This window comes from Acinonyx jubatus, chromosome D2 (assembly GCF_027475565.1).
Source record: "Acinonyx jubatus isolate Ajub_Pintada_27869175 chromosome D2, VMU_Ajub_asm_v1.0, whole genome shotgun sequence".
In the NCBI taxonomy this organism is placed as follows: domain Eukaryota; kingdom Metazoa; phylum Chordata; class Mammalia; order Carnivora; family Felidae; genus Acinonyx; species Acinonyx jubatus.
The window spans coordinates 55,732,739-55,756,162 of NC_069393.1; the positions used below are offsets into that span (position 1 = coordinate 55,732,739).

The 23,424-nt window shown below is 37.0% G+C and overlaps 1 protein-coding gene across 14 annotated transcripts in view; it reads left to right on the forward strand.

Annotated features, from left to right (window-relative positions):
* The window catches only part of R3HCC1L (R3H domain and coiled-coil containing 1 like), a 103,262-nt gene that overhangs the window by 55,828 nt on the left and 24,010 nt on the right, over positions 1-23,424 (forward strand). For all 14 annotated transcript variants that reach the window (XR_008292271.1, XM_015062984.3, XM_015062983.3 and 11 more), the window contains 2 exons: positions 4,054-5,870; positions 21,657-21,832. Coding sequence is in view for 13 of the 14 variants with exons in the window: in XM_015062984.3 (XP_014918470.1) it covers positions 4,068-5,870; positions 21,657-21,832 (1,979 nt within the window). In the remaining variant the exon portion in view is untranslated. The remainder of the gene's footprint in view (positions 1-4,053; positions 5,871-21,656; positions 21,833-23,424) is intronic.

Here is a 23,424-nt window from a genome sequence, read left to right on the forward strand (position 1 = left end):
CTGGGTAAAGGATTGCAGGGTGCTGTTTGTAGTATTTTTGCTTTTGTAACTTATCTGTAAATTTGAAATTATTTCCAAGTAAAAAGACCAGATATATGCTGTTGTTATGATGCATTCTAATGAACAAAGTGGTAGTGCTTAATTTGTTCTTGAAGAATGAACAGTTAACATGCCCATTAGGCAGTTTCTCTCAAATATCCTCTGTCTCTAGTGAGCCATTGGTAAGTACTGGATCAAATCAGTTCATGGTTGAATTATCCAGTGAGTGCCTTAAGTGCCAGTATTCTCTATTGTTGATTGAAGAAGGATCCATATGTTTTATATACCGAATGTGGGCCAACAGCATTAAAATTCTGTTATAAAAATTGTAAAAGCCTGATTTGTTCTATGCTAGTTTACCTATCATGAAGATGGGACAGAGAGGTACTTAGAGGAAGTTACTGATTATTTTCTCTCAAGAAATATTTGAAACTTTAGAAGCAGTTGGACAGGTTCTCACAAATGAACCTAGTCTTCAGAAGTATAGGATAGAAAAAAAATGATTTGGCCTAAAATATCTGAAAGGTGTATATTAGCAGTTAACTGCCCACCATCACAAAGGAATCTTAAGTTTTTATCTCCTTCAGAAAATATAATTCTCTGCAATGTAATTGCATGCTGATGGCCATTCCAGAATAAATTGCAAAGTACACCCCAAATAACCTGCCTGCTAAGAAGAAAACTGGACCAATAAAAAGCATTTAGAATATTGTAAAAAAGTTAAAACCATATTAAAGAGCGAAAGAAAACATCAAGTGCTGTTAGTAAATATCTGGGTAGGAATTTTTTAATCTAAGACAGATTTAAAAACTTGTGTATGCCAGGCATCCCTTCTCCCCTTGTTAAAGGCCTTTCATGCCTACAGTTGCAAAAAAAGTTCACAAAAAACATAACAGGGCTTTAAACTGATTTGATATTATCTTAAAGGTCCACAAGATGGGGATGCTCCTCTTTTTTTCTCTGTCTGTGAGAAATTATGAAAGAATTGTTCTAGCCAGTGGTGTATTGGAGAATCTCCTACTGGTCTGAGAGCTGATTGTTAAAGTTTTAGGAATTTTGCAAACTGGTAACACAGCCATCATTAAGAATTAAATTACATAGCTTATTATTAAATAAGTGGCATTAAAAAAGGTAATCAATATTTAAAGTTCACTTCCTAATTATTTTACTATGATTTATGTTCTTGAAGTTATTTATGAATATCGAACCTTTAGGTTGAGCTACTGTATCATGGTGTGTTACTGCGTGTCTTTCCCCAATTCCATTTTCAGTGAAGTTACATCGATAGCTTGGAATTAGCTATGGTAGGAATATTTACATCACAGAGTTAAGCAAATGCCATAAATCGGGGCTTGATTTATTGTTTATTGCTTGTCTATATGTAAAGTGATGGAGAAAATGCTAATAATGCAAACTTAAAGTGTCAGGTCTTTATCTATTACATTGTACATAGCTCAAAAATTGAGAATATATTTTGCATTTCAGAAATGATTATTCACTTCAGCAAAGAAGTTACTCACATTGTTGACATCATTGATGCAAGTGAAAATATCAACCAGTCCTCTGAATTACAGTGGAAAGCTGGTTGCTAAACATTTACCAGCGCGTTGCTGGTCATGGCCTAATTGTGTTTGGTGTTCTGGTAAGAAGTGGGTGGTATAAATTTCTTATACTGTTTTCAGCTTTAGGAAATCGTATCATGACATGTGGGCATTAACTTAAAAAAGGAAAATTATGTTTTAAAAGTCATTAGCAGTAGCACAAAATAATTTTAAATTTGAAGCCTTTGATACATATCTATTGTGGAAGAGAAAAATAGAATCATAGAATTTCAAGTCTGAAGAATACTTAAATCCTGACTTACCTACAGATAGAAATTCTTTCTCTAGTGTATCAGTCAGTCATCCAGACTGTAGACACGGAGCTCATTACCTGATTAATAGTGTTGGAAAGTTCTATATATGGAGCTAAACTTCTTCTTTAATTTCTACCAATTGGTTCTGGTACTGACTTCTGGAGAAGCATAGAATCATAGAAGAGAACATTTATCTCTTCTGTAGAGCAACTAGCTCTTCAGGTTTAAAGGTAGTTTGGATGTTTCCAGTTAGACCTCTTTAGGCAAGAAGTAACCTTTAATTCCTTTAACCATATTTTGGGTGGTATATTTTCTGAGCTGTACAATCTAAGATTGTGTTGCTTTTGTAAACATCCACATCACTACCTTTTGAGGTTTATTGACTTTACAGATGAAATTTAATTCTTTTTTTGTGCAATCACACACAAATCAGTTGGTCTGTGGTGTTTGATTTTTTAATCAAAGCAGATCTTTGTATTTATTCGTATTACTTCAGCACAGCATTCCAGATTGGAGAAATGATACTAAATTGTAATTTTATCATTTTGGGCATTTATTAACCATACTGATTTTGTATCAGTTGCAGATTTGATAAGCACTCATTGTTTATTGTTTATATTCAAATTATTGTTTAAAATGTTGAATTTCAAAGGCCTGTGGGGACACAGATTATCTTTAAATAATCCTCTCTAAATTCATTTCTGCCTATTACTACCTTTTGCTGCAAGTCCACCTTCTAGTTCTATTAAGTAGCCCACATTTTCCATCTTATAATGCAAGAGTTCATCATGACATATATTGTCAGATGCTTTGTTAACTGAGATCAAGATACACTGTCTATGGGCTCCCAGTTAAAAAAATGTTAGTACTTCTGTCTTTGTAAAGTAGGCATTTTTGAAAAATTCTGGCATGTCTAAATGTTAAAGTCCTATTCGTCCACAATTGGAAAGCTAGAAAGAAAATCTACCATGAGTTGTAGGTTAGATGATAATTAAGACCTCAAAAGAGAAAAGGAATGAGAGGATTTATGGGAACATTTGATGCTCAGGGCCACGGTAAATACCTGGGCTGCAAAGAAAACAGCCTGTGCCATGAGAGCAGAGCTTCTTCACTGAGAAGGTATTCTGGAGCAGGTGAGAATTGAGGGATCTGGAAATAGTTTCCCTAGTATTATCTATTTTCTTTGTAATGTGTGTGGTGAAATCTTAACAGTGAATGCTTCTGAGTGTATATGGGTGTTTCTTTGTGATGTACCTCCTTATTCTTTTTGCTATGGATACAGTAATACTTCATGGTATAATTTTGAAGATTAAAAACTCAATATGAAGTCATCTAGCTCATTTTCTTGTATTTTGTTGATGGTAGATAAAGCCTTATTTAACCATTTGTTAAGTTTTTTCATTTTTTTAATTTCCATTGGCCAATTGTGGTGAGTTTCTCAAGAAGTTACTAAATGTGAGTTGTTGCATCACATTTCTTGGTCTCCAGTCTTCTTCATCCTGTCCAGACCCATTTTATTACTGCTGGAAGAAAAATTTATGACAGGTCATTTGATTAAATAGTATTAGAATAATGATGTTCTTTTTCCCACTACCTATTCTCCCAAAAATCATAGTTCAAGAGCAACAGGTTCTAGAAGTTAGTCCTGGATTAGTTGTCTCATTTTCTAGCCTCCATTCAAGTTACTTTTAAAAATCATATTTATGTGGATACATTTATGTTAAGCAAATGTGTTTTTAGAGGTCCTCCTTGAATATACTCTTCAGTGTAAATTCTGGGCCCCAGGAATAGGGAGATAGTGTTTCATGAGTACTTAATAGCTGGCAGTCACTTTTCTGATAATCTTTTAATTTAGCCAAGTCAGGGCTACTTGTTAAAAAAGTAGAGAGGACTTCAGATGTAGAAGTAAAGGGTTTGGGGCATATGAAGAAAGAGAGTTACATGAATAAAATTCATGAGCTCATGAGTTATTTTGGAATTTACTTTCCTTAGTGGCATAACTTATTACATTAATTATTTTATGGCAGGTTTTACTTTGTTTTAACTTGAGGGTTTCTATAGGATGGGTTAGTAGGCCCTCTACCTAGCCTTCAAAGAATCTCTTGGTTCAGCATGTTGTACTTCATTTTTGGTAATTGATTTATTCTGTCTTCTTGCAGATTGAGGTGGTGCCATGCAGCAAGCAGCAGAGAGATGCAGAGTTCGAGCCAGAAGGCCTGACATGGCACTTTATATACCGAAAGCTCGAAGGGGTATAGTGCTGCTTAAGTCAGGTGATGAAGAAAAAAGCTGTGGTCCACCTAACTCTGTGGTGAAAGAAGAACAAAAAGAAGATGGTCTCTTCCAAAAGGAGATCTTTAGAGGCAAATCTGAGACTCAGACACTAAGCATTAATCCTGATGATAAGGAACACAACCATAGGGAAGGAAAGAAGTTTTCAACAAAATTAAGAAAAGACACATGCCTTCAAGAAAGAAAGAAAGATAGGGTTTGTGTTAGGAGGGGAACCACAGAATCTAAAGAAGCATTATCCCAAGGACATCAGCAAAGTGTCCCAAATCCTGGGATGCTACCTAGTGCACCTTTACAAAGACACGTTGAACCAAAGAAGGTGGAGTGTTTGGAGGTCGAAACCACAAATGTGATAGGACCTGGGAAGTTGCTTCTATCTCAGTCTTGTTCAGAAGTGGGTGAGGCCCAGGTTCTAAACAAACCATTCCAAAATATGGAATTCTGTGATTTCAGTAGGCACAAACTAAGTGGCAAAACGTTCAAAGGCAGAGATTTGGAAAACAGAATTGAAACTGATGTCAAGGTGGTGGAGATACTATCCCAGTTTCCTGGAGTTTTTAATTCTGTATTGAAACCTGAGAGTAAGACTGTGGCAGTAAAACTAAGTTCTGATTCTGAAACTGTACCAGAAAGTATGCAAACATCGTGTGGAATGTTGACTCTCGGCAATGGAGGCATCACTGCCATTTCTGTTCCTGGAAGTGCGGATGGTGTCACTGATCAAACTTGTGTAGACTTTGAAGCTGAGAATGTTGGTGATACAGCCAACAGTACAGATATCATCTTGGCTCAGAGAGGTATAGATTCCATTCCTGAGACTTTGGGTCACATCTCTCATAAAATGACCATAGTTAGCAAATTAGAGAGTATAAATGGCATTTTTGATCCAACACTGATTAGAGAGTATGAGAAGAATGACAGTACTGCTGATGACTTGTGTATAAGGTATGAACCTTCTGATACAGCTCTCCTTGCTCATGAAACAGATCTAGATAATGGGCCGAAGAGTGTAGGTGACATTACCCATAAGGCATGTAAGATGGACATTACAGATGTCCTGTCTGATCAGATAACTGTGGGCAGCCCTTGTGTAGCTGCAGTTAGAACAGCTGGTGAGGCCTGTAGCAACACAAATAGTTTCTCAAAATATTTAGAAATGAGTGCAGATACAGCCCCTCTTCATGTAGCTGGGAGTGGGAACGACATAGAAAATTTCAGCAGCCTGACTGCTTGCTCAGATATTTATGCTGAGAGTATTTCATCTAGTTTCACAGAGTCAACAGGAAAGTTGATAGAGAGCTTGTCAGATTGTGCTTCCTCCTTACCTATAAAGAAGATTGCTGGTAGTAATTGTAGCACTTTTTTGGACTGTGAACTCAGTATGTTAAATGGGACAAAAGTACTTTCAGACAGTGCCTTGGGCATTGATGTAGATTGTACGGGTGATATAACAAAGGCATTGCATGAACTAAAAACTGCCGAAGAGTTCGAAACAAAAGAGGAAGATAACTCAGAGAATATAGAGTTTGGTGTATCCTTTCCTGATACGGAATCTGTATCTATGGAAACATCTATGGAACCGAAAGCAACGGAAACATCTCATGTGGAGGGAAGTACTGAGGACAGCTGGGAGTCTCTGTTTAATGATGATGGTGACTGCTTGGATCCACGTCTTCTACAAGAGGTCTGTTCAGTGGAAGTTACTCGATGCTTACATAATTTATAGATTCATAGAGCCTGGTGTTTGGGGGGGTAATTTTGATGGACATTTGTGTACATTCATACATTCACTCATGTTACATTCAATGTAAGGGTTCCTGCAAAAAACAAACAGGACTGTAGATTGAGAAAAGAATGTCTGATAGGTCTTTACAAAGTAAAACATACCAAATTGAGTATCTATTATAACCAAGTTGTGAGAGATCTTACTGAATAGATTAAAGATGAGTTTAACAGATTCTGACTGTCTGTTGAGGAAATAAAGAGGGAAACTTCTTCAAAAGGGATTTTCTGCATTGACAAGATGTATTTTACCCAGGCCTATCTGAGGGGAGGAGAGTAATTTATTATTCACATTTATCGTATTTTTCTAGGAAATGTTGGGATGTTGTCAGACACTGGAGGGAAGGAAGTAGAGAAGGGAAGGGTAAAATAAGGAAAGGTATGATCGTTTCTTAAGTAGTTTATGCTGCGTTGCAGAATAAATGATTGTTGAGTACATGTAAAGTATGAGTAAATAATGACATGCTGGCTAGTCAAGAGTTCATAAATACAACATGTTGGGTTAGAAGTCATTTTAGAAATTATTTAGTTTCATCTTTTTATTTTCCTAATTTAGACATTCACTCGATCCAGTATTTAAATTCCTTGCCATAAATAAGAATCATTGGTGTTAAATAGTAAAACCACTTCCCCTTTCATTCCTTATAGGAGTGTCTGGAAGGAGAAAAAATAATTTCCCAATGAAATCACCAATTTTATAAATGAGGAAATTGAAGCTTAGTGGTCAGACCTTTAGGAAAGGCAGAATCAGGGTTTCCATTTAGTTCTCTTTTAATCTAATGTTCATGTTCTTTCTACCAGACCATGTTGTTACCTATAACATAGTTTTGTTTGAGTGATTCCAGAGAACCTTTTAAATATGAAGTGATTGGTTCTTTTGTTTCTCAGAATTAAACCCTAAGTACAGAAAAACGGTCACATGCATGTGAAGACACATGTGAGAATGAAGAGGGTGTAGCCCATTGGACAGAGCTGACTTTCCAATACCAAGCAGTTCCTCTTCATTCTTAGGTGTTTGCATGTGCACATGTACCACAGGTAGCACTTCCTATGGTCAAGTCAGGAAGCACTATGTCCTGTCCTAAATATTCCTTAGAAAGAAATACAGAACAGAAAATAACTACAGATGGCATCCATGAACCCCTTGAAATTGCATACAAAATTTTATATGTACGTGCAGTTTTTCATCAGATTCTCAAAGGCAGGGCTTCCCAAAGTACGAGTATCACCTGGAACTTGTTAGAAATGCAAACTCTTTATTTAGCCCAGTAGTGTGTATATTTGTGTTTTTCAGGTGACTCTGATGCATACAAAGTGAGAACCATTGCTGAAAAGGTAGTAACATACACTTGAATGTTTATCAGAATGTGAGTGTGATAACTAGAGATGGCTGTCCACACATAACTAGAAGAAAAACAGAAGTTTTAGACACAAATTAGGTTAATAAATACTAGTAATGTGGGAAGTGAGGTGGAATATAGAGAAGTTATTAAGGATCCAAGCATTGGGGGCTCCTGTGGGGCTCAGTTGGTTAAGCATCTGACTCTTGATTTCAGCTCAAGTCATGATCTCACAGTTTGTGTGTTTGAGCCCCGCATCAGGCTCCTCACTGACAGTGTGGAGCCTCCTTGGGATTCTCTGTCTGTCTCTCTCTCTCTTTCTCTCTCTCTCTCTCTGCCCCTCCACTTCTCGTGCTCTCTCTCTCTCTCTCTTTCTCAAAATAAATAAATAAAAATAAAAACAAAAAGGATTCAAGCATTGGAAGGTCTCCATGTTCAGAGAGATTATCTGAGGGAGCAGAGAGCACACATGTGCACAGGAGAGAAGGAATAGCTTCCTACAAAAGAAAGGTATGGCAAGAGCCCTTTACACATAATGAGGCTTAGTAAATAAATATTTATTGAATGGATGTAGATGATAGGGCAGAGTTGGAGCTCTGTGCTTTTTTAGGGTGGACACCAGGGGCTTTCAAAACTTGATTGCTGCTGGAACTTGGATTCTGTATGGTAGCTTAGGGATACAGCTTTTATAACGGGGCAAGAGGGTTCAGGTGTGCAAGTCTGTTTTTCAGATCTTAACACTGTTTGGAATAGGTGCAGAAGAAAGTAGGCAACCACTCAGTGTTTTGAGGAGCATCGTAATATAGCCAAAGATGATACTTGTATGACCTGAAGCTTGGAATGGCTAGAGAAAGGAGTATGTAGTGTTTTAAGCTGGACAGCCAGTGCCTGGGTGTTGTGTTTGGATATCACACACTGGGTTGGTGCTTGGTAGGGAGTGAGGTCTGCATTGAGGGATAAGGGTTGAAGAGAGCAAGAAGGAAGGAGGTAGATTGAGAATGTTGGTAGCAGATCCAACTCCAAACTATGATCTCCTGTGCTTTGAGTTTTAGGAGATGTAATAATAATGTTATTAAAAGATGTCACAAATTCAATAATGTTAATAGCCTTTTAGTGACTATTACTCTTAATTTATTATTTATATTGCTCTAAACATACTTTATTAAAGGTCAAATCAGAGTGTCTGTCTCTTGAAAACTTTCCAACCAATAATTTTTGGCTCTTTTCCCAGTGGGCCTGTTTCTTTGTTGACAGTGGCTACACATGGAGGTATGTCTAATACTTCTAATAGTCAGGGAGGTATGCTGTAGAGCAGGGTGTGACAGCCATTGGCATGTGAAGCAGTTTCCTGTGACATTTGAACTTCTAAAACTGCCTGAGTGGGTAGAAAGCATAGATGGGTCATTACTGAACTCCTGGAACTACAATTCTTGATGAGTCTCTAAAGATCATGGTTTGGAATGCTCAGAAATTTACATTGGTAATTGATTTTAAAAAAAATGTTGGCATGACTTCTTTTAACCCTTTGAGATCTTGGTATAAGAACACAAGAATTACTGTTGTCTGGATAAAACTTTCATAGCTCCTGCTGCCTCCCGTACTGATCTGCAGATCTGTTGTTTGGTAGGAGGGTTAACCCAGCAACATAATATAGATATTGATAGAGTGTGGCATCTGGTCCCTTCACTGGCCATTTCTGGCCTTAATTCGACACTGGTCATTTCTGGCCTTGGTTTAGGTAGGAGTCTCCTTTTGTTACAGAAGGCTACTAACAATATATAACCATGGAAAAAAGAAGAGTAAAGGGACACCACCCATTCCCAGACTGTCTTCTTTTGTGTGTAGACTCACGTTTATACACTCCTTCTCCCTATAGACTTTTGCAAAGATGCGGTCTGTGTTTAAGTAGGGAACCTAAAAGCGAAAGGAAAAATTCATAATCCAACCACTAAAAGCAAATTATATGAAGTACAAAGGGAGGAAAGTCCTTCATATTCCACCCCCTAGGGACTTCATTAATAGTTGGTAGTTCATCACTTTGCAGTTAAATGCAAAGTTTAAGTACCTAGAGTTTGATAAACTATAGGTTGTAAATAGCTAGATATAGTTATCACTACCATTTTAAAGGCACTGGGTTACATGCCAGCTTTTTTCTCAGCTTTATCTGAAGTTTCTTATATTTGGAGAGAGAGCATGTAACCATGTGATTATCACATAATAATCTAAAGAATAATTAATATAAAACACCCATATAAGAGATGTCCTAAATTGATTGTCTGATGGGTGATCTAGACAGTGGCTTCAACAAAGGATTAGACCCTTGAGGGCTAACCTGGTTGACACTGGTTCATGTTGCTGAAGCCATAGAATTAAACAAGATTTGAAGCCCCACTTCAGAGATTGTTCTTATGTTCCTAATTTATATTTTTCTATTTTTTTAAAATTGATAGACTCTCTTTTTTTGAGCAGTTTTAGCTTTTCAGAAAAAAATGGAGTGAAAAAAGTACAAGGTTCCCATATACTTTATACTTCCTCACTATTTTAGTTTTTATTTTCACAGTATCTTTTATTATTAGTTGCAAATCATTTTGACAGACTTATGTTTAATATTTTTATTAAAACGTCTGAATTAGGGGCACTTGGGTGGCTCAGTTGGTTAAGCATCCGACTCTTGAATCCAGCTCAGGTCATGATCTCATGGTCTGTGAGATCGAGCCCTGCATCAAGCTCTGTGCTAACAGCGCAGAGCCTCCTTGGGATTCTCTCTTTGCCTCTCCCTGGCTTGTGCTCATACTCTCTTTCTCTCTCAAAGTAAATAAATGAACATTAAAAAAAAATAAGACATCTGAATTAACATGTTCTTGACTGCCTGAGTGAGGATTCCAGATGCTGTATTTTCGAATGCAGTCACTTGGGACATCCAGTGAATAATCTGGTTGAATTATATATTCCGTTTATTGTTCAGTCCACTAGTGGATGATGACTAGATCTCTGGTTCATACAGAAAGAGGGGACATTAAGACGATACCATTGCTAACAGTTTGTTTATTTCTAAACCAAACAACTCCTAAAATGAAAAATCTCCCTTCTGAGCTCCATTGGGTTTGTTGCATAGTATTTTTTTCCTCTGAATCTGCATTTGCATCAACAGCAGTTTAATTCCCGATGCTTTTTCAAAACTAATGAGAGGTAAACAGTTCTAGGCCTCTGTTGTCAGTACAAGGAGGGATTCTTGTCTGAAGCTTCAGAGATTCTGGTGTGCCCTACTCTGTCCTTGGCAGTGCTTTCATGTTAGTGAGCTCCATGAGATGCCATATGTGGGGTATGGTTGGGGCAGATGGGGTAGGAATAGTGATATGACTCCTCCTAATGTTTGTTCCATTTAGTTCATTCCCTGTTGAGCGACGATAGCAGGGAGGGGAAATGGTAGGGTTGGCAAAGAGAACTAGAGTGAAAAGAAACAATAACTGTATCCCCAAATTGAAAATTTATTTGTGTTAAAAGTTTGGTTAAGGATAGAAACATATTTTTAGGAGAATTAAACTCATCTATGCTTTGATTTAATATAATCATTTGTATCAAAAATTGCTTGTAAGGCATGCTAGATACTCTGTTGCTGGGCTTTGGGAAGGAGTGCTGGAGGAAAAAGGGGACCCTTCTATAGGCCTGGCTGCTGAAGTGAGTAGCCAGCAGTCAAAATATATTTAAATTCAGACTGTTTTGTTATGAATTTGGGGTTGGGGTGTAGGGAGGTATAAATTTGCAATAATGCCTAGATTTGGGACAGAGGGAATTTAAGTGCTAGTCAGCAACCTGTGCAGAAGATCTTTTGTATGAATTGACCAAAAACTGAGATTGTTGAGGAAAAGCCAAGAGGATGCCCAGGAATACTGGATACTAGGCTTAATGCACAAACACTGTGCTTCTGATCCTTCAGATGATGGGTCGTACTATTATATTGCCTGCCCAGAACAAGACTGACTCATTTCTTAAAGCAGTGGTTCTGAGTCTGAAGTTTGAAGGTCAGAAGTACATATGTATTACCTGGTAGGGACAGATAAGCCAGGACTAATACTCTCTAAAGTAATAAGCAAAGAAAACATTTTATTTGGGAGAATTGGTATGGGTATGATGTAGGATCTTAGGTAGCTAAAGGGAACATAAGGAAAAGTAGATCAGGGACTAGAGAAATCAAACAAGTGGAATGGCAATAAATGCTAACTTTATCTATTTTACAATTTTTCCTGGGTCTTGTGGACAGCCATTGTCACTGAGGTTAGCTGTCACCGGTAGTTTGGGAAGGTTCAAACCTCTAGCAGTTTCCTGTTCCTGGGTAGTCTGGTCTTAGATCATTCTAGTTCATCAGTGACATCTCTCAATCTAGTCATTTCAGTGATGCTGGGAAAAGGAGGAGATACAGATGTCTCCCTGCCTTCTCAGTGTTTCTCTTGACTATAAATTTAATGTTTTCAGGGGACTGTATAGCGTCTTCTCAAGAGCTCCATCATCAGTCTGCCATGTTAACCTCTGTACTATCAGAACAGGAACCAGGCCCATATTGGTTCAGGATGTTCACTTGGTCTCTGCCCATATATTCCTATGTCCTACATCACCATCTGTGGGAGGGAACTAGAGTTCTCAGATTTACCCTCTGGCCCTGAGGTCAGTAAATGATCATCTGAACCAATTGCTGGGGCACTATACATGTCTCATTACGGTAGCTTTTTTCTTATTTCCTTTTGCCCTTTTCCTTTTCTGCTTCCTTGTTCACTTCCTCCCTTTCTTCTCTTTAATTATGCCTTAATCCAAAGCTATGGACATGGCTTTCTCCCACCGATGATAATCAGAGGTATTGAGATATTACTTAACACCTATTCTAGAGAAGTCTTTAGATGGCACCTTAGATGGGGAGGACATTTGAGCCATTCTTGTTGGAAATTTAATGAAGCCAAAGTTTGCCTTTATGGCTTTGGTTTCTTGGTAAGTCAGTAGGGGCACAGCCTAGATACATTAGAAGTCTTATTTGCGGGTATGGAATTTCATCGGAGACATTATCTATTCTTATACTTACTGTGTAAAATGTTAGAGTTTAAAAGTCTAAATTTATCCTTCTATTGAAAAGAACTCAAGCCCAAAATAGTATAAAAGAGGGCTAGAAGCTGTAATTTATACAGCATAGCATATAAATATTTATGCTATAATACTATAATGGTAGTATCTTTTTAGGAAACTCCTTATGGATGTTTTTGAACTTAGGTCATGAGAAATTTGAAAAAACTTGGAATACTTTTTATTTTTTTAAATAGTGTTATTTCCCTGTTTGCCAAAGATAAGTCAGATGAGTAAAACATTTTAATTCTAGCTTTTGGTTTATTCATAGTACTATAGAGCACCGTGAAAAATTTCTTGGCTATTACTCTGTTTTCTGTGATCCTAGAATACCTTAAATAGAATTAGATCCAGATAATTCAAAATCTTACTTTTTGTTTATAGCTTAAGCCTATTCTCCAGCCAAATCTTTTAATTTATCAAGGTTTATAGTAAATAATGACATTTTAAATTGATTTTGTTCAACAGAAAGTGAATTAGAAGCAGTTAAGTAGCCACAAGATATAAGTGGAAGAGAAAAACAAAAACAAAGAACTTGAATAACCTAACCTGTGTAATTGAGAATTGACTATGTGGATTAATTCTTTTTTTTTTTTAAGTTTTTTTATTTATTTTAAGAGAGTGAGTGGGGGAGGGGCAGAGAGGGAGAGAGAGAGAATCCCAAGCAGGCTCCACACTCTCAGCACAGAGCTGTGGGTACTTTTAATTAAACATAATAAACCACCTTAAACTATAGTTATATCTATAACAAATTTAAATATGGGGTATCAAGTTACAGGGACAAGGACAACAAAGACTTTACCATAAGTTGGTTGTATAACGTGATTACATTATCTACAGAATTAATCCATGCAGTCAATTCTAAAGGTACCTGGGTGGCTCAGTCGGTTAGGCATCTAACTCTGGACTTCAGCTCAGGTCATGATCTCACAGTTGGTGGATTCGAGCCCCTTGTCACGCTCTGCGCTGACAGCACTGCTTGGGATTCTTTCTCTCCCTCTCCCCCACTTGCACTGTCTCTCTTCATTGATTTGAAAAAGCCATCGATTGTGAAATACGTCATCATTTTATGTGTCACTAAACTTTCACACAACCCTTACCCTTTAGAATTTTTATTTTACAAAGAACTCTGTTAGACTTAATTAGATGCAAATTTTTATCCTATATCATTTCTTACATAAAGAGAATGTAGGTGAAAGAAATTGGCTAAAGTTTTCCTAAAACTCATGTTTATAGTGCAACTCTTTGTAATAATTCCTTGATTCAGTCATTGATAGGACGCCTTTCCATCCTGTATCATGTTCTGTGCCATCAAGAACTTTGATGGTGCAACATTTCTTAAAAGAATACATAAAAGAAGCAAAAATCATTGTTGCTGGATTCTTTTTTCTTTTTTAATTTTTTTTAACGTTTATTTATTTTTGAGACAGAGACAGAGCATGAACGGGGGAGGGGCAGAGAGAGAGGGAGACACAGAATCCGAAGCAGGCTCCACGCTCTGAGCCATCAGCCCAGAGCCCGACGCGGGGCTCGAACTCACAGACCGCGAGATCATGACCTGAGCTGAAGTCGGATGCTTAACCGACTGAGCCACCCAGGTGCCCCTTGTTGCTGGATTCTTAAGCCTTGTTTGCATTTATTTAGAGCACTTCCTATATCCAGATTTTCTTCCACACTGCTGACCACCCTTTCTGCTGGTTTTGGTACTGGTACTTTGATGCTTTTGCATATGCAGGCAAGCATTTTCTACAATATGCATGATTATAAGATGCATCCTTATGTCAGAAGTGTTAAAGTGTGAAAAAAATAGGTGTCTTAGAATTGATGAAACGTGGTATATAGTAAAACCTTGGATTGTGAGTAACTTGTTCTGTGAGTGTTCCACAAGATGAGCAAACATTTCTAATAAATTTTAACTTGATAAAACGAGCGATGTCTTGCAGTATGAGTAGTATGTGATGCCGAACATCACATGATCACAATCAAGCCATTTGTTCTTGAAATTTGCTTTGATATATAAGTGCTTTGGATTATAAGCATGTTTCCGGAACAAATTATGCTCGCAAACCAAGGTTTTACTGTGTATCCAACTGCCAAGTGTTACGACGTAGTAGTATAGGGAAGGGAGAGACCACTAAACTGGAGTCAATAAGGAAAGCTTTAAGAGGAGATAAAGATTGAAGCTAGGTCTTAAAGGAGAGGAAGGACCCAAAACAGACCAGGCATTCTAGGATGTGAAAATAGCCTGTAAAAAATACAGAATGTTCCCATACTTCGGTGCTGAATTTGTCACTATCAGAAGTTGAGATGATCTGTTTTGAAATTTTTTTTTATAATTTTCATTTATTTATTTTTCTTTCTTTTTTTTTTTTTTTTTTTTTTAATATTTCTTCATTTTTGAGAGACAGAGCACGAGCCAAGAGAGGAGACACAGGGTCTGAAGCAGGCTTCAGGCTCCCAGCTGTCAGCACAGAGCCTGATGAGGGGTTCCCTCAAACCCACAAACTGTGAGATCATGACTTGAGCTGAAGTTGGTCACTTAACCGACTGCGCCACCCAGGCGCCCCTATAATTTATTTATTTGGATTTTCTGCATAATTTATGTAAGCAGAGAAATTAAAATTTATTGGTAAAGGGAAAGAAAACAGTGTCAATTTTTTTTTTCAAATTTCAGAATGCCATCCAGAATCCTTTAAAAAATATATGTTGCGTAAATCAAATCCTTATTGGTGAGGGTTCTGTATAGAGTTAGTCCTGTTAATCATGCATTTGGACAAAGTAATTAACTTGAGGCATGTGCATTTTATTCGTTCCACAAATATTTATTGAATGCCAAGTTTGTGCATGATAATATGTGCAATAGGGGACTATCAGGATAAATATGATATGTCCCTTATAGTTGGACTATAGAATCCAGATGTTGATGAGGCAACTGGAACTCCAGCCTTTCTCTCCAGCCTTATACTGTGTAGTAGTTGGCCAAGGCTGCTATACTCCAGTGCTCTAAACCAACTGTAGCATAGTAATAACCCTTGCAATACTAGGGGTTAATGGTACAGATGAAGGTGTCAGCAGGGTTAGTTTCTTCTGAGGCCTCTCCTTGGTTTGTAGCTGGCCTACTTGTCCCTGTGTCTTCACACGGTCTTCTTTCTGTGTCTGTGACCACTGTCCCTCTTACAAAGACACCACTTATTTTAGAGCCCACCCTAATGATGTTGTTACTTTAACTTCATTAACCTCTGAAAGCCTTATCTCCAAATACAGTCCTATTCTAAGGATCCAGTTGTTAGCACTTTAACATATGAATTTGGGCAAGACAGTTAAGCCCATAACACTCCCCCCAAGTCCTGACATTATTCAGTGTACCCACACAGGACTATTTGGTGACTACTACACTCCTTGTGTGCCTTTGCACACTTATACTGATGGCAACTTTGTCTGCCTTGTCTGTGTTTTAATTACTTGGGCAGTGAAGAAGAGTTAGCAAAGTTCTCTTCTACCTTCTGATAACACTTTATTCATCTTAAAATTTTATTACATATTGAATTTGAAGTTCTTTTTCTAATGTATGTTTAAGCATTCATTAAATGTTTGTTGGAGGGGCAGTTAGGTGGTCAGGGTAAGTTTGGAGGAAGAGGTAGGTCCAGCTGTAACATAAAGTGTCATGTAACAAGTATTACAGAAGTAGTGCAGCGGAGATAAATGCTGTAGAAATGTAGAGGAAGGGTCAGATTATACATGCTTTTGGATGTGTAGGGGAGGAATCATAGAAGAGGTGGTATTTGAGTATGTCCTTGGAGAATGGTGTCATATTTTGAGACATGCAGACCAACAGATGTCAGCCAGCACTTGCAAAATAATATGACCAAAGCACTAGACAGGAGGAAGTAAGATCTGTTTAGGCATAGTGAGTATTACTCTTTGGTTGGAATGTAGCATATTAGATTGTGTATTAGTTTACTATTGTTAAAGTATTGTTAACTATTGTTAAAACTATTGTATTAGTTTACTATTAGTTTACTATAGTTTACTATTGCTGTGGTAATAAATTACCACAAACTAGTGTCTTTTTTTTTAACATTTATGTATTTTTGAGAGAGAGTTTGCAAGTGCATGTGTGCGTACAGGAGGGACAGAGAGAGGGAGACAGAGGATCTTATAAGGCTCCTCCTCACTGGGCTCAAACTCACGAACTAAATTCCAAACCTTGAGATCATGACCTGAGCCAAAATCAAGAGTTGGTCGCTTAACCAACTGAGCCACTCAGGTGCCCCAGCACAAACTAGTATCTTAAAACAACACAAATCTATTATCTTACAGTTCTGGAGGTTGGAAGTCCAAAGTGGGTCTCCCTGGGCTAATTAATTAAGGTGTTGGCAGGGTTGTATTCCTTTCCAGAGGCCATAGGGGAGTACCTGTTCTCTTGCCTTTTTTAACTTCTGGAGGCTGCCCACATTCTTTGGCCCACTTTTAAAGCCAGCAAAGGTCAGTTGAGTCTTTCTAATATCTCATCTCTCTGACTCACTGTCTCTTCTCTGGGCTCTTCCTGCTTTTAAGGACCCCTGTGATTATAACTGGGTCCACCCAGATAATCCAAGATAATCTCCCTAATTTAAAGTCATCTGATTAACAACCTTAATTCTCTCTGCTGCCTTAATTCTCCTTTGGCATGTATCATAATCACAGGTTAAGGGAATTAGGACACGGATGTCCTTGAGAGGACATTATCCAGCCTACCACAGGTAGGTTGGGGCCAAATTATGGGAGCTTTAAGTACAGCCACTGAAGAGTTTTGATCAAAGGAATGGCATGATGAAAGCAGTGTTTTGGAAAGTTTAATCTATGCTCTATATGCTATCTAGAATATACCACTAGAAAAATCAACCCTGGGGGCGCCTGGGTTTCAGCTCAGGTCACGATCTCACAGTTTCCTGGGTTCAAGCCCCATGTCAGTCTCTGTGCTGGGAGTGTGGAGCCTGCTTGGGATTCTCTTTCTCCTCTCTCTCTGACCCTCCCCCACTTGTGCTGTCTCTGTCTCTCTCAAAATAAATAAATCTACTTTTTAAAGAGAAAGAAAAGAAAAATCAACCCTGAATTTTCAGCTTTGTCATTGATCCTCCCTTCCTCACTCCTTCCTTTTCCCTTTCACCCTTCCCTTCCTTCTTCTTAGAATAGCTTATATCCACAGATGCTTAATCAGACAGAATTCATTGTCCTGAACACAAATACAGCACTGTTTCTGATTGTGTTCACTGTAAGACCTTTTCACCATGTTATGGAAGGAATACTCTGCTACCAGTCAGGAGACGTGAGTTATGACTCAAACTCTGTCAGTAATTTGATTTGTAATCTTAGGGATATCCTTTAGTCTCTCTGTGATGCAGTCCTCCCTCTTTGTAATCAGGATGATAATAGCCTGTCTGACATGCTCATCTGACAGAGATATAAATATGAATTTATTCCAAAATAACGTAGCATATTTTTATTTTTTGTCACACGTAGTTGGCTTGTGACTTTAGAACTTTTTGTTTTTCTTTTTGTATATTGAAGAACCAAGGATCAAACAAGAAACAACAAAAAATAAAAAGCTCAATGATCCATGCCTAATTGACCTTCTACTCTCCTCACCCTTTTTCTCTACAGATAGATACCAGGGCAACTAAGTCATAGCCGGTCAGGTACTGTTTTATAGACCTGTTTTCAAGACCGGACTGCTAGGCAATAAGAGTCTTAAAACCCTCACTTTGAGGAAGATAATTTTAATTTAGCTGAATGGTTTTGTGGAAGCTGGTTATGCATATGAAGGAATAACTCAGATTTATGTTATGCTTTATAAATAAACAAGACAGACCACTGGTAAAAATCCTAAAATGTTTGTGATTCATAACTCAAAATTGTTTGCTCTGAGCTGTTTGCAAACTTTCCGTTGGTCTAATAGATCAGAATGAATCAAATTCAAAACCTCTTCTCTCTATTGTTGCTCTGTCAAAGTGTACATAGCCATCAAAAAGAAAAAAAAAATATATGCAGGTTTTACAATATGAAGGCTTCACATTGACAGTATAGTTGGTATTGCTTCAGTACACGTGACTCTCTTAGAGTAAATGTTTCACTTGTCTATAATAGAAATATGACGTAAGCTATAAATATGAACCTTACTATAATTAAAAATTTTCTAGTAGTCACATGCAGAAAAGTAAAAAGAAAGAGTTGAAATTAATAATGTATTTTTAATCAGGAATATCATGTCAACACGTCATCAATATAAGAAATTATTAATGGGATATTTTACTTTTTTTGTATTAAGTCTTTGAAATTTGGTGTATATTTTATACATAAAACCCATCCAATTTGGAGTAGCCACAGTTTTCAAGCACTCAGTGGCTACGTGTGGCTGGCAGCTACTGTGTTGGACAGTGTGGGTCTTCTGCGGATGTATCTACATAATTCATGCATGAAATTTTAGAGCCTTTCCTTAAAGCTGTCTATATCGCCTTGTCTAATCCCCTCACTTCCCTTCACAGTCTTGCTCTGATCCTCATTTCATTCCATATTGTTCTCCCTTAGACGTTTCCTTCCCTTCGTTGAAACATATTCCTCTCTCTCGTACTCTGTCAAGTCTCCCTATCCTGTTTTGCTGAGATACTCAAGAAAGAAAGTGCTGTTAACATTATGACCTCCTACCGACCACCATACCCCCTCAAAATATGTGTTACCAGTAGATCTCACCAGTGTCAGTACCATGGGGAAATGAAATTAAGTTCTTCCTCCTCTTTGGCAAAGTCAGGAATCCCTGATAACAGTGGTGTCTGATAGGAAAAACTAGTCAGGAGTATATAACTTGTAGGCTTTAGATCTATTACTACAAAATACAGAATAAGAATCGTATGTTTTGTTATTACTAACACTTTGCATTTAACCAGTCCCAGAAGCCAAAACAGTTAATAGTTACCTCAGAAATGGGATATAAGTATATAGTTCAATTTTGCTGACTAGGTTAGAGCAAAGGACCATAATCATAATGTTCCTGCTAGACCATCTTGCCTCTTTTCCTTCCTCTTTGTAATCATTTCTTAGAATTTATAATTCCTAGGTGTTTTGTAGTCATGCATTATTTACCTCTCACAACGCATTATATAGCCCCAGTTTATAAATGCACAGCCATGCAGTGGTTTTGTTTTTTGCTAAGTAACTCAAAAAGTCAATGCCAGAAATCCAAAAATGAAACTAAGAAAATTCCATTTTCAATTGCATTTAAATACTATTTAAGAATAAATTTAACAAAAGAAGTATATAAAACATGTATTCCAAAAACTACAAAACACTGTTGGAAGGTCTGAATAAATGGAAAGTATCCCATATTCATCTTTTCTTAATATTGTTGAGGTACTTCTCAAATTGACCTACATATTCAACAAATCCCAGCTGTCCTTTTTTTTTTTTTTCTTTCTTTTGGCAGAAATTGACAAGCTGATCTTCAAATTTATATGGAAATCCAAGGGACCCAGAATAGCCAAAATGATTTTGAAAAGGAAGAACAAAATAGGAACACTCAAACTTTCTGATTTCAAAGACCTATTATAAAACTACAGTAATCAAGACAGTGGTGTGGCACTGGCATAAGGATGCACTTGGAAATGTTTGCAGACCTTCCTGGTGTCTGGGGCTCTGAGTTATTTTAAAATGATAGACCAGCCCACTTTAGGCTTTTAAGATTTTTAAGTTCAGCTGATTTCTTGGTGCCCACTTCTTTCCATGCCGTGCCAGAGGCAAAACGGTTTCTGTGTCCTGTTTTTCCTTGGAGGAACTTGTTACTCTGTGGCTTTCTGGGTATTTTTGGTTGTCTTACATACTCAGCTGTCTGGTGAATTCAAGAATAGTTATGATTTTATAGATCACTTAGTCTTTTCTCATTGTTATGGTGGAAGGAATATTCTCTTCTTGCTTCCTGTATCCTAAACAGAGTGGAAATAACATGGTGCTTATCCTGTAATAGATTCAGCACTTAGTTAAAATTTGCATAAGTAGGTTGAATTCATTGAATACTTAGGTATCATATAAGTATTATGCTTAGGGTGCTGAGCACTTACAAATCATCTCATTTGATCCACACACCTATCTGTGAGGTATAGGTGCTGCTGTTATTCCTAGTTTTTTGGTTTTTTTGTTTTTGTTTTGTTTTGTTTTGTTTTTTTAGATGAAACTAAAGCTTCATGGAGAAAAGGAACTAGAGGCACAACAATAAATATTTTTGTTGATTTTACCTAAGTCACCTTCTGTCTCTCCTCCCTCCCAAATAAAATTCTTGAGTCTTTTTTCATTTCTGCAAGGAAAGGAGAGGTGTCCTTGGCATTGCAAGTTCTCATTTCCTCATTTGATGGGCAGTGAGGCACAGTATAAATGAAGGAAAGGCTTTGAAGGGATCTAGTTGGACTTTTGATTAACAGAGAGAAGACACCCTCAGGTCTGAAGGCTTTGGGTGGTCAGTACTGGCAACTAGGTTTTGTAACAGGTGAATGACAAAATGACTGTTACAGCTTTGCTGCCACTTTACATTTTCCCCCCTTCCCTTCTGCCTCTGGTGTGCAGTAGATAATAGCCTTCGGTTTTCTTATGGGATAGTAGAATTTTAAGTATTTTCCATTACTGTTAAATTCTTGTACTAATCTGCTATGTGGGAATTCCTGTAGGTAGCCATCGTGCTAGAGACCCTATAATTCTACCAGTTAACATTTGTCTTAACAAATTTCCTTTGTAGGCTACATTCAGCAAAAGGTGGACTAACAAAATGTTTTCATTTTTTTAAATTTCTGTTTTGTTCACTTTCATAAAAGAAACTATGAGATGAGCCTGATCAATAAGCCCAGATAAAACAAATGTTATTAATTCATCTCTTCAGCCATTTTCTGAAATTCGTTTTCCAAGATGTACCATTTGTAACTCACCACATTAATCATTCTACATTTTCTCACACTCTGGTTGATAGATGCAAGTGAAGCTTCATGTATTGCCTATCTTTGTTGGAGTTTCAGCATCTTTTAAAATATTCCACACGTTAATATAAACTGGATGATAGACCCCTGGCCATTATTGTATTCGTGAACAGCATTAGTGCAGAGACAGTGCTAAAGGTTAAAGAATTGGAATATGGAGACAGGGAGGAGTATTTATATATGATAGTATATTTTATAATGTTCTAGCTTGATGTAACAGCTACTTATATGCTGCTTCTTCCCTAGTTATCAGGGAATTTGAAGAATAGAGAAAGCATCCAGGAACCTAGATTTGATTATTACAACCATGAAGTTTCTGATATTGACCTCAGTGATTGTGAATTTCCACATGTCATAGAAATTTATGACTTCCCCCAAGAATTTCGTACTGAAGACCTCCTGCGGGTTTTCTGCAGTTATCAGTAAGTACATGCAAATGGTTGGGCATGTTTGGGAAGGTGGGATGAAGTTTTCTTAAAATGTCTTCTGAAAAATCATCTCTTTAGTTTGCATTACTTGTTGTTTACTTTAGCATCAGTTTTGTTTATTGTCTTTACCAAGTTGGTTAGAAATCTTCTGTATCAAGCCAGTCTTCTGAGTTCTTTAAAAATGCCAAAGTCGTTCTAGACCCCATGTTAGCATTTAAGAATGTCCTCAGTGATGACTTCTGAATGTCTTCATGGTGCATTTAGTCCATTTATATTTATTATAACTATTGATATATTTGGATGTATGCCTGCCATCTTTTTTTGTGTTTACTTGTTTCATCTTTTTTTTCTTCTTTCTTGCCTTCTTTTGGATTGATGAGGTATTTTTTTCTCATTCTGTTTTGTTTGGAAATGATACTTTGTTTCTATTCTTTGGTGGTTACTTTAGAAATTACAAAATGCATGCTTAACTTACCAGTGGCTAAAGTTAATATTTTTACACTCTTTCCAAACATGATAAGAGCTTTTAACTCCATTTCCCAATTCTATTTCCTCCCTTTTCGCCACCCCCAACTAATATGCTATTGTGACTATTCTCTTAATTTTATTTTTAAACTCCATTTGACGTTTCTATTTTATATATTTAGCATTCAGATTTATCCACGTTCTGTGTTCTTTATCTATACATCTTGCATCTCGTATATCTTCCATCTGAAATATTTTTCTTCCTGCATGGAACATATTTCCTTAGTATTTAATTTAGTAACAAATTGCTGTTAACAAACTCAGTTGGATTTTTTGTTGTCTTTTAATGGCATTGTTTCAACTTCATTTTTCAGACATTTTTGCTAGGTGTAGAATTCTAGGTTGACAGTCATTTTTCTCTCAGAAACATGTAGATTTATTCTACTGTTTCCCGTCTTTCTCTGTGGAGAATAAGAAGCCAGCTAAAAGTTCACAACTGTTGCTTCTGAATGTAATCTGTCTTTTCTCTTTGGATGCTCTTAGGGATTTCTCTTTGTCTTTGGTATTGTGCGTTGTAGTGTGATGGGGCTTTGCTTTTTTGTTTGGTTGGGTTGGTTTTTTTGTTCTTTTGTTTCTTTTGTTTTTAATTCTTGAGATTATTTGAGCTTCTTAAATCGGTAAGTATTTTTCATTGGTTTTGGAGAACACCCACATTATCTCTTCAGATAGAGATAATGGCCTCTGTGCCAGTCTCTCTTTTACTTTCTCTAAGATGCCAAGAAAATATATATTCGACCTTCTCATTTAATCCTCATGTTACCTCCTTTATGTTTTCCATGTTTGTCTCTGTTATATTCTAAGTAGTTTCTTTAGCTCTTATTTCCAGTTCACTAATTTTTTCTTTAGCTGTGTTTAATTTTCTGTTAATTCTGTCCATTGAATGTTTAAATTTCATTTTATGTTTTTCTTTTTTTCAAAATTATCCATTTCTCTTTAAAATCTGCATGGTCATTTTTTAGTTTCTTTTATTCTAAAATATTTTCAAGATTTAAAAAAATTTCTTCAAGTATATTAAACATAAACCTTCTGTGGTCTGTGTCTGGTAATTCCTTTACCTGACA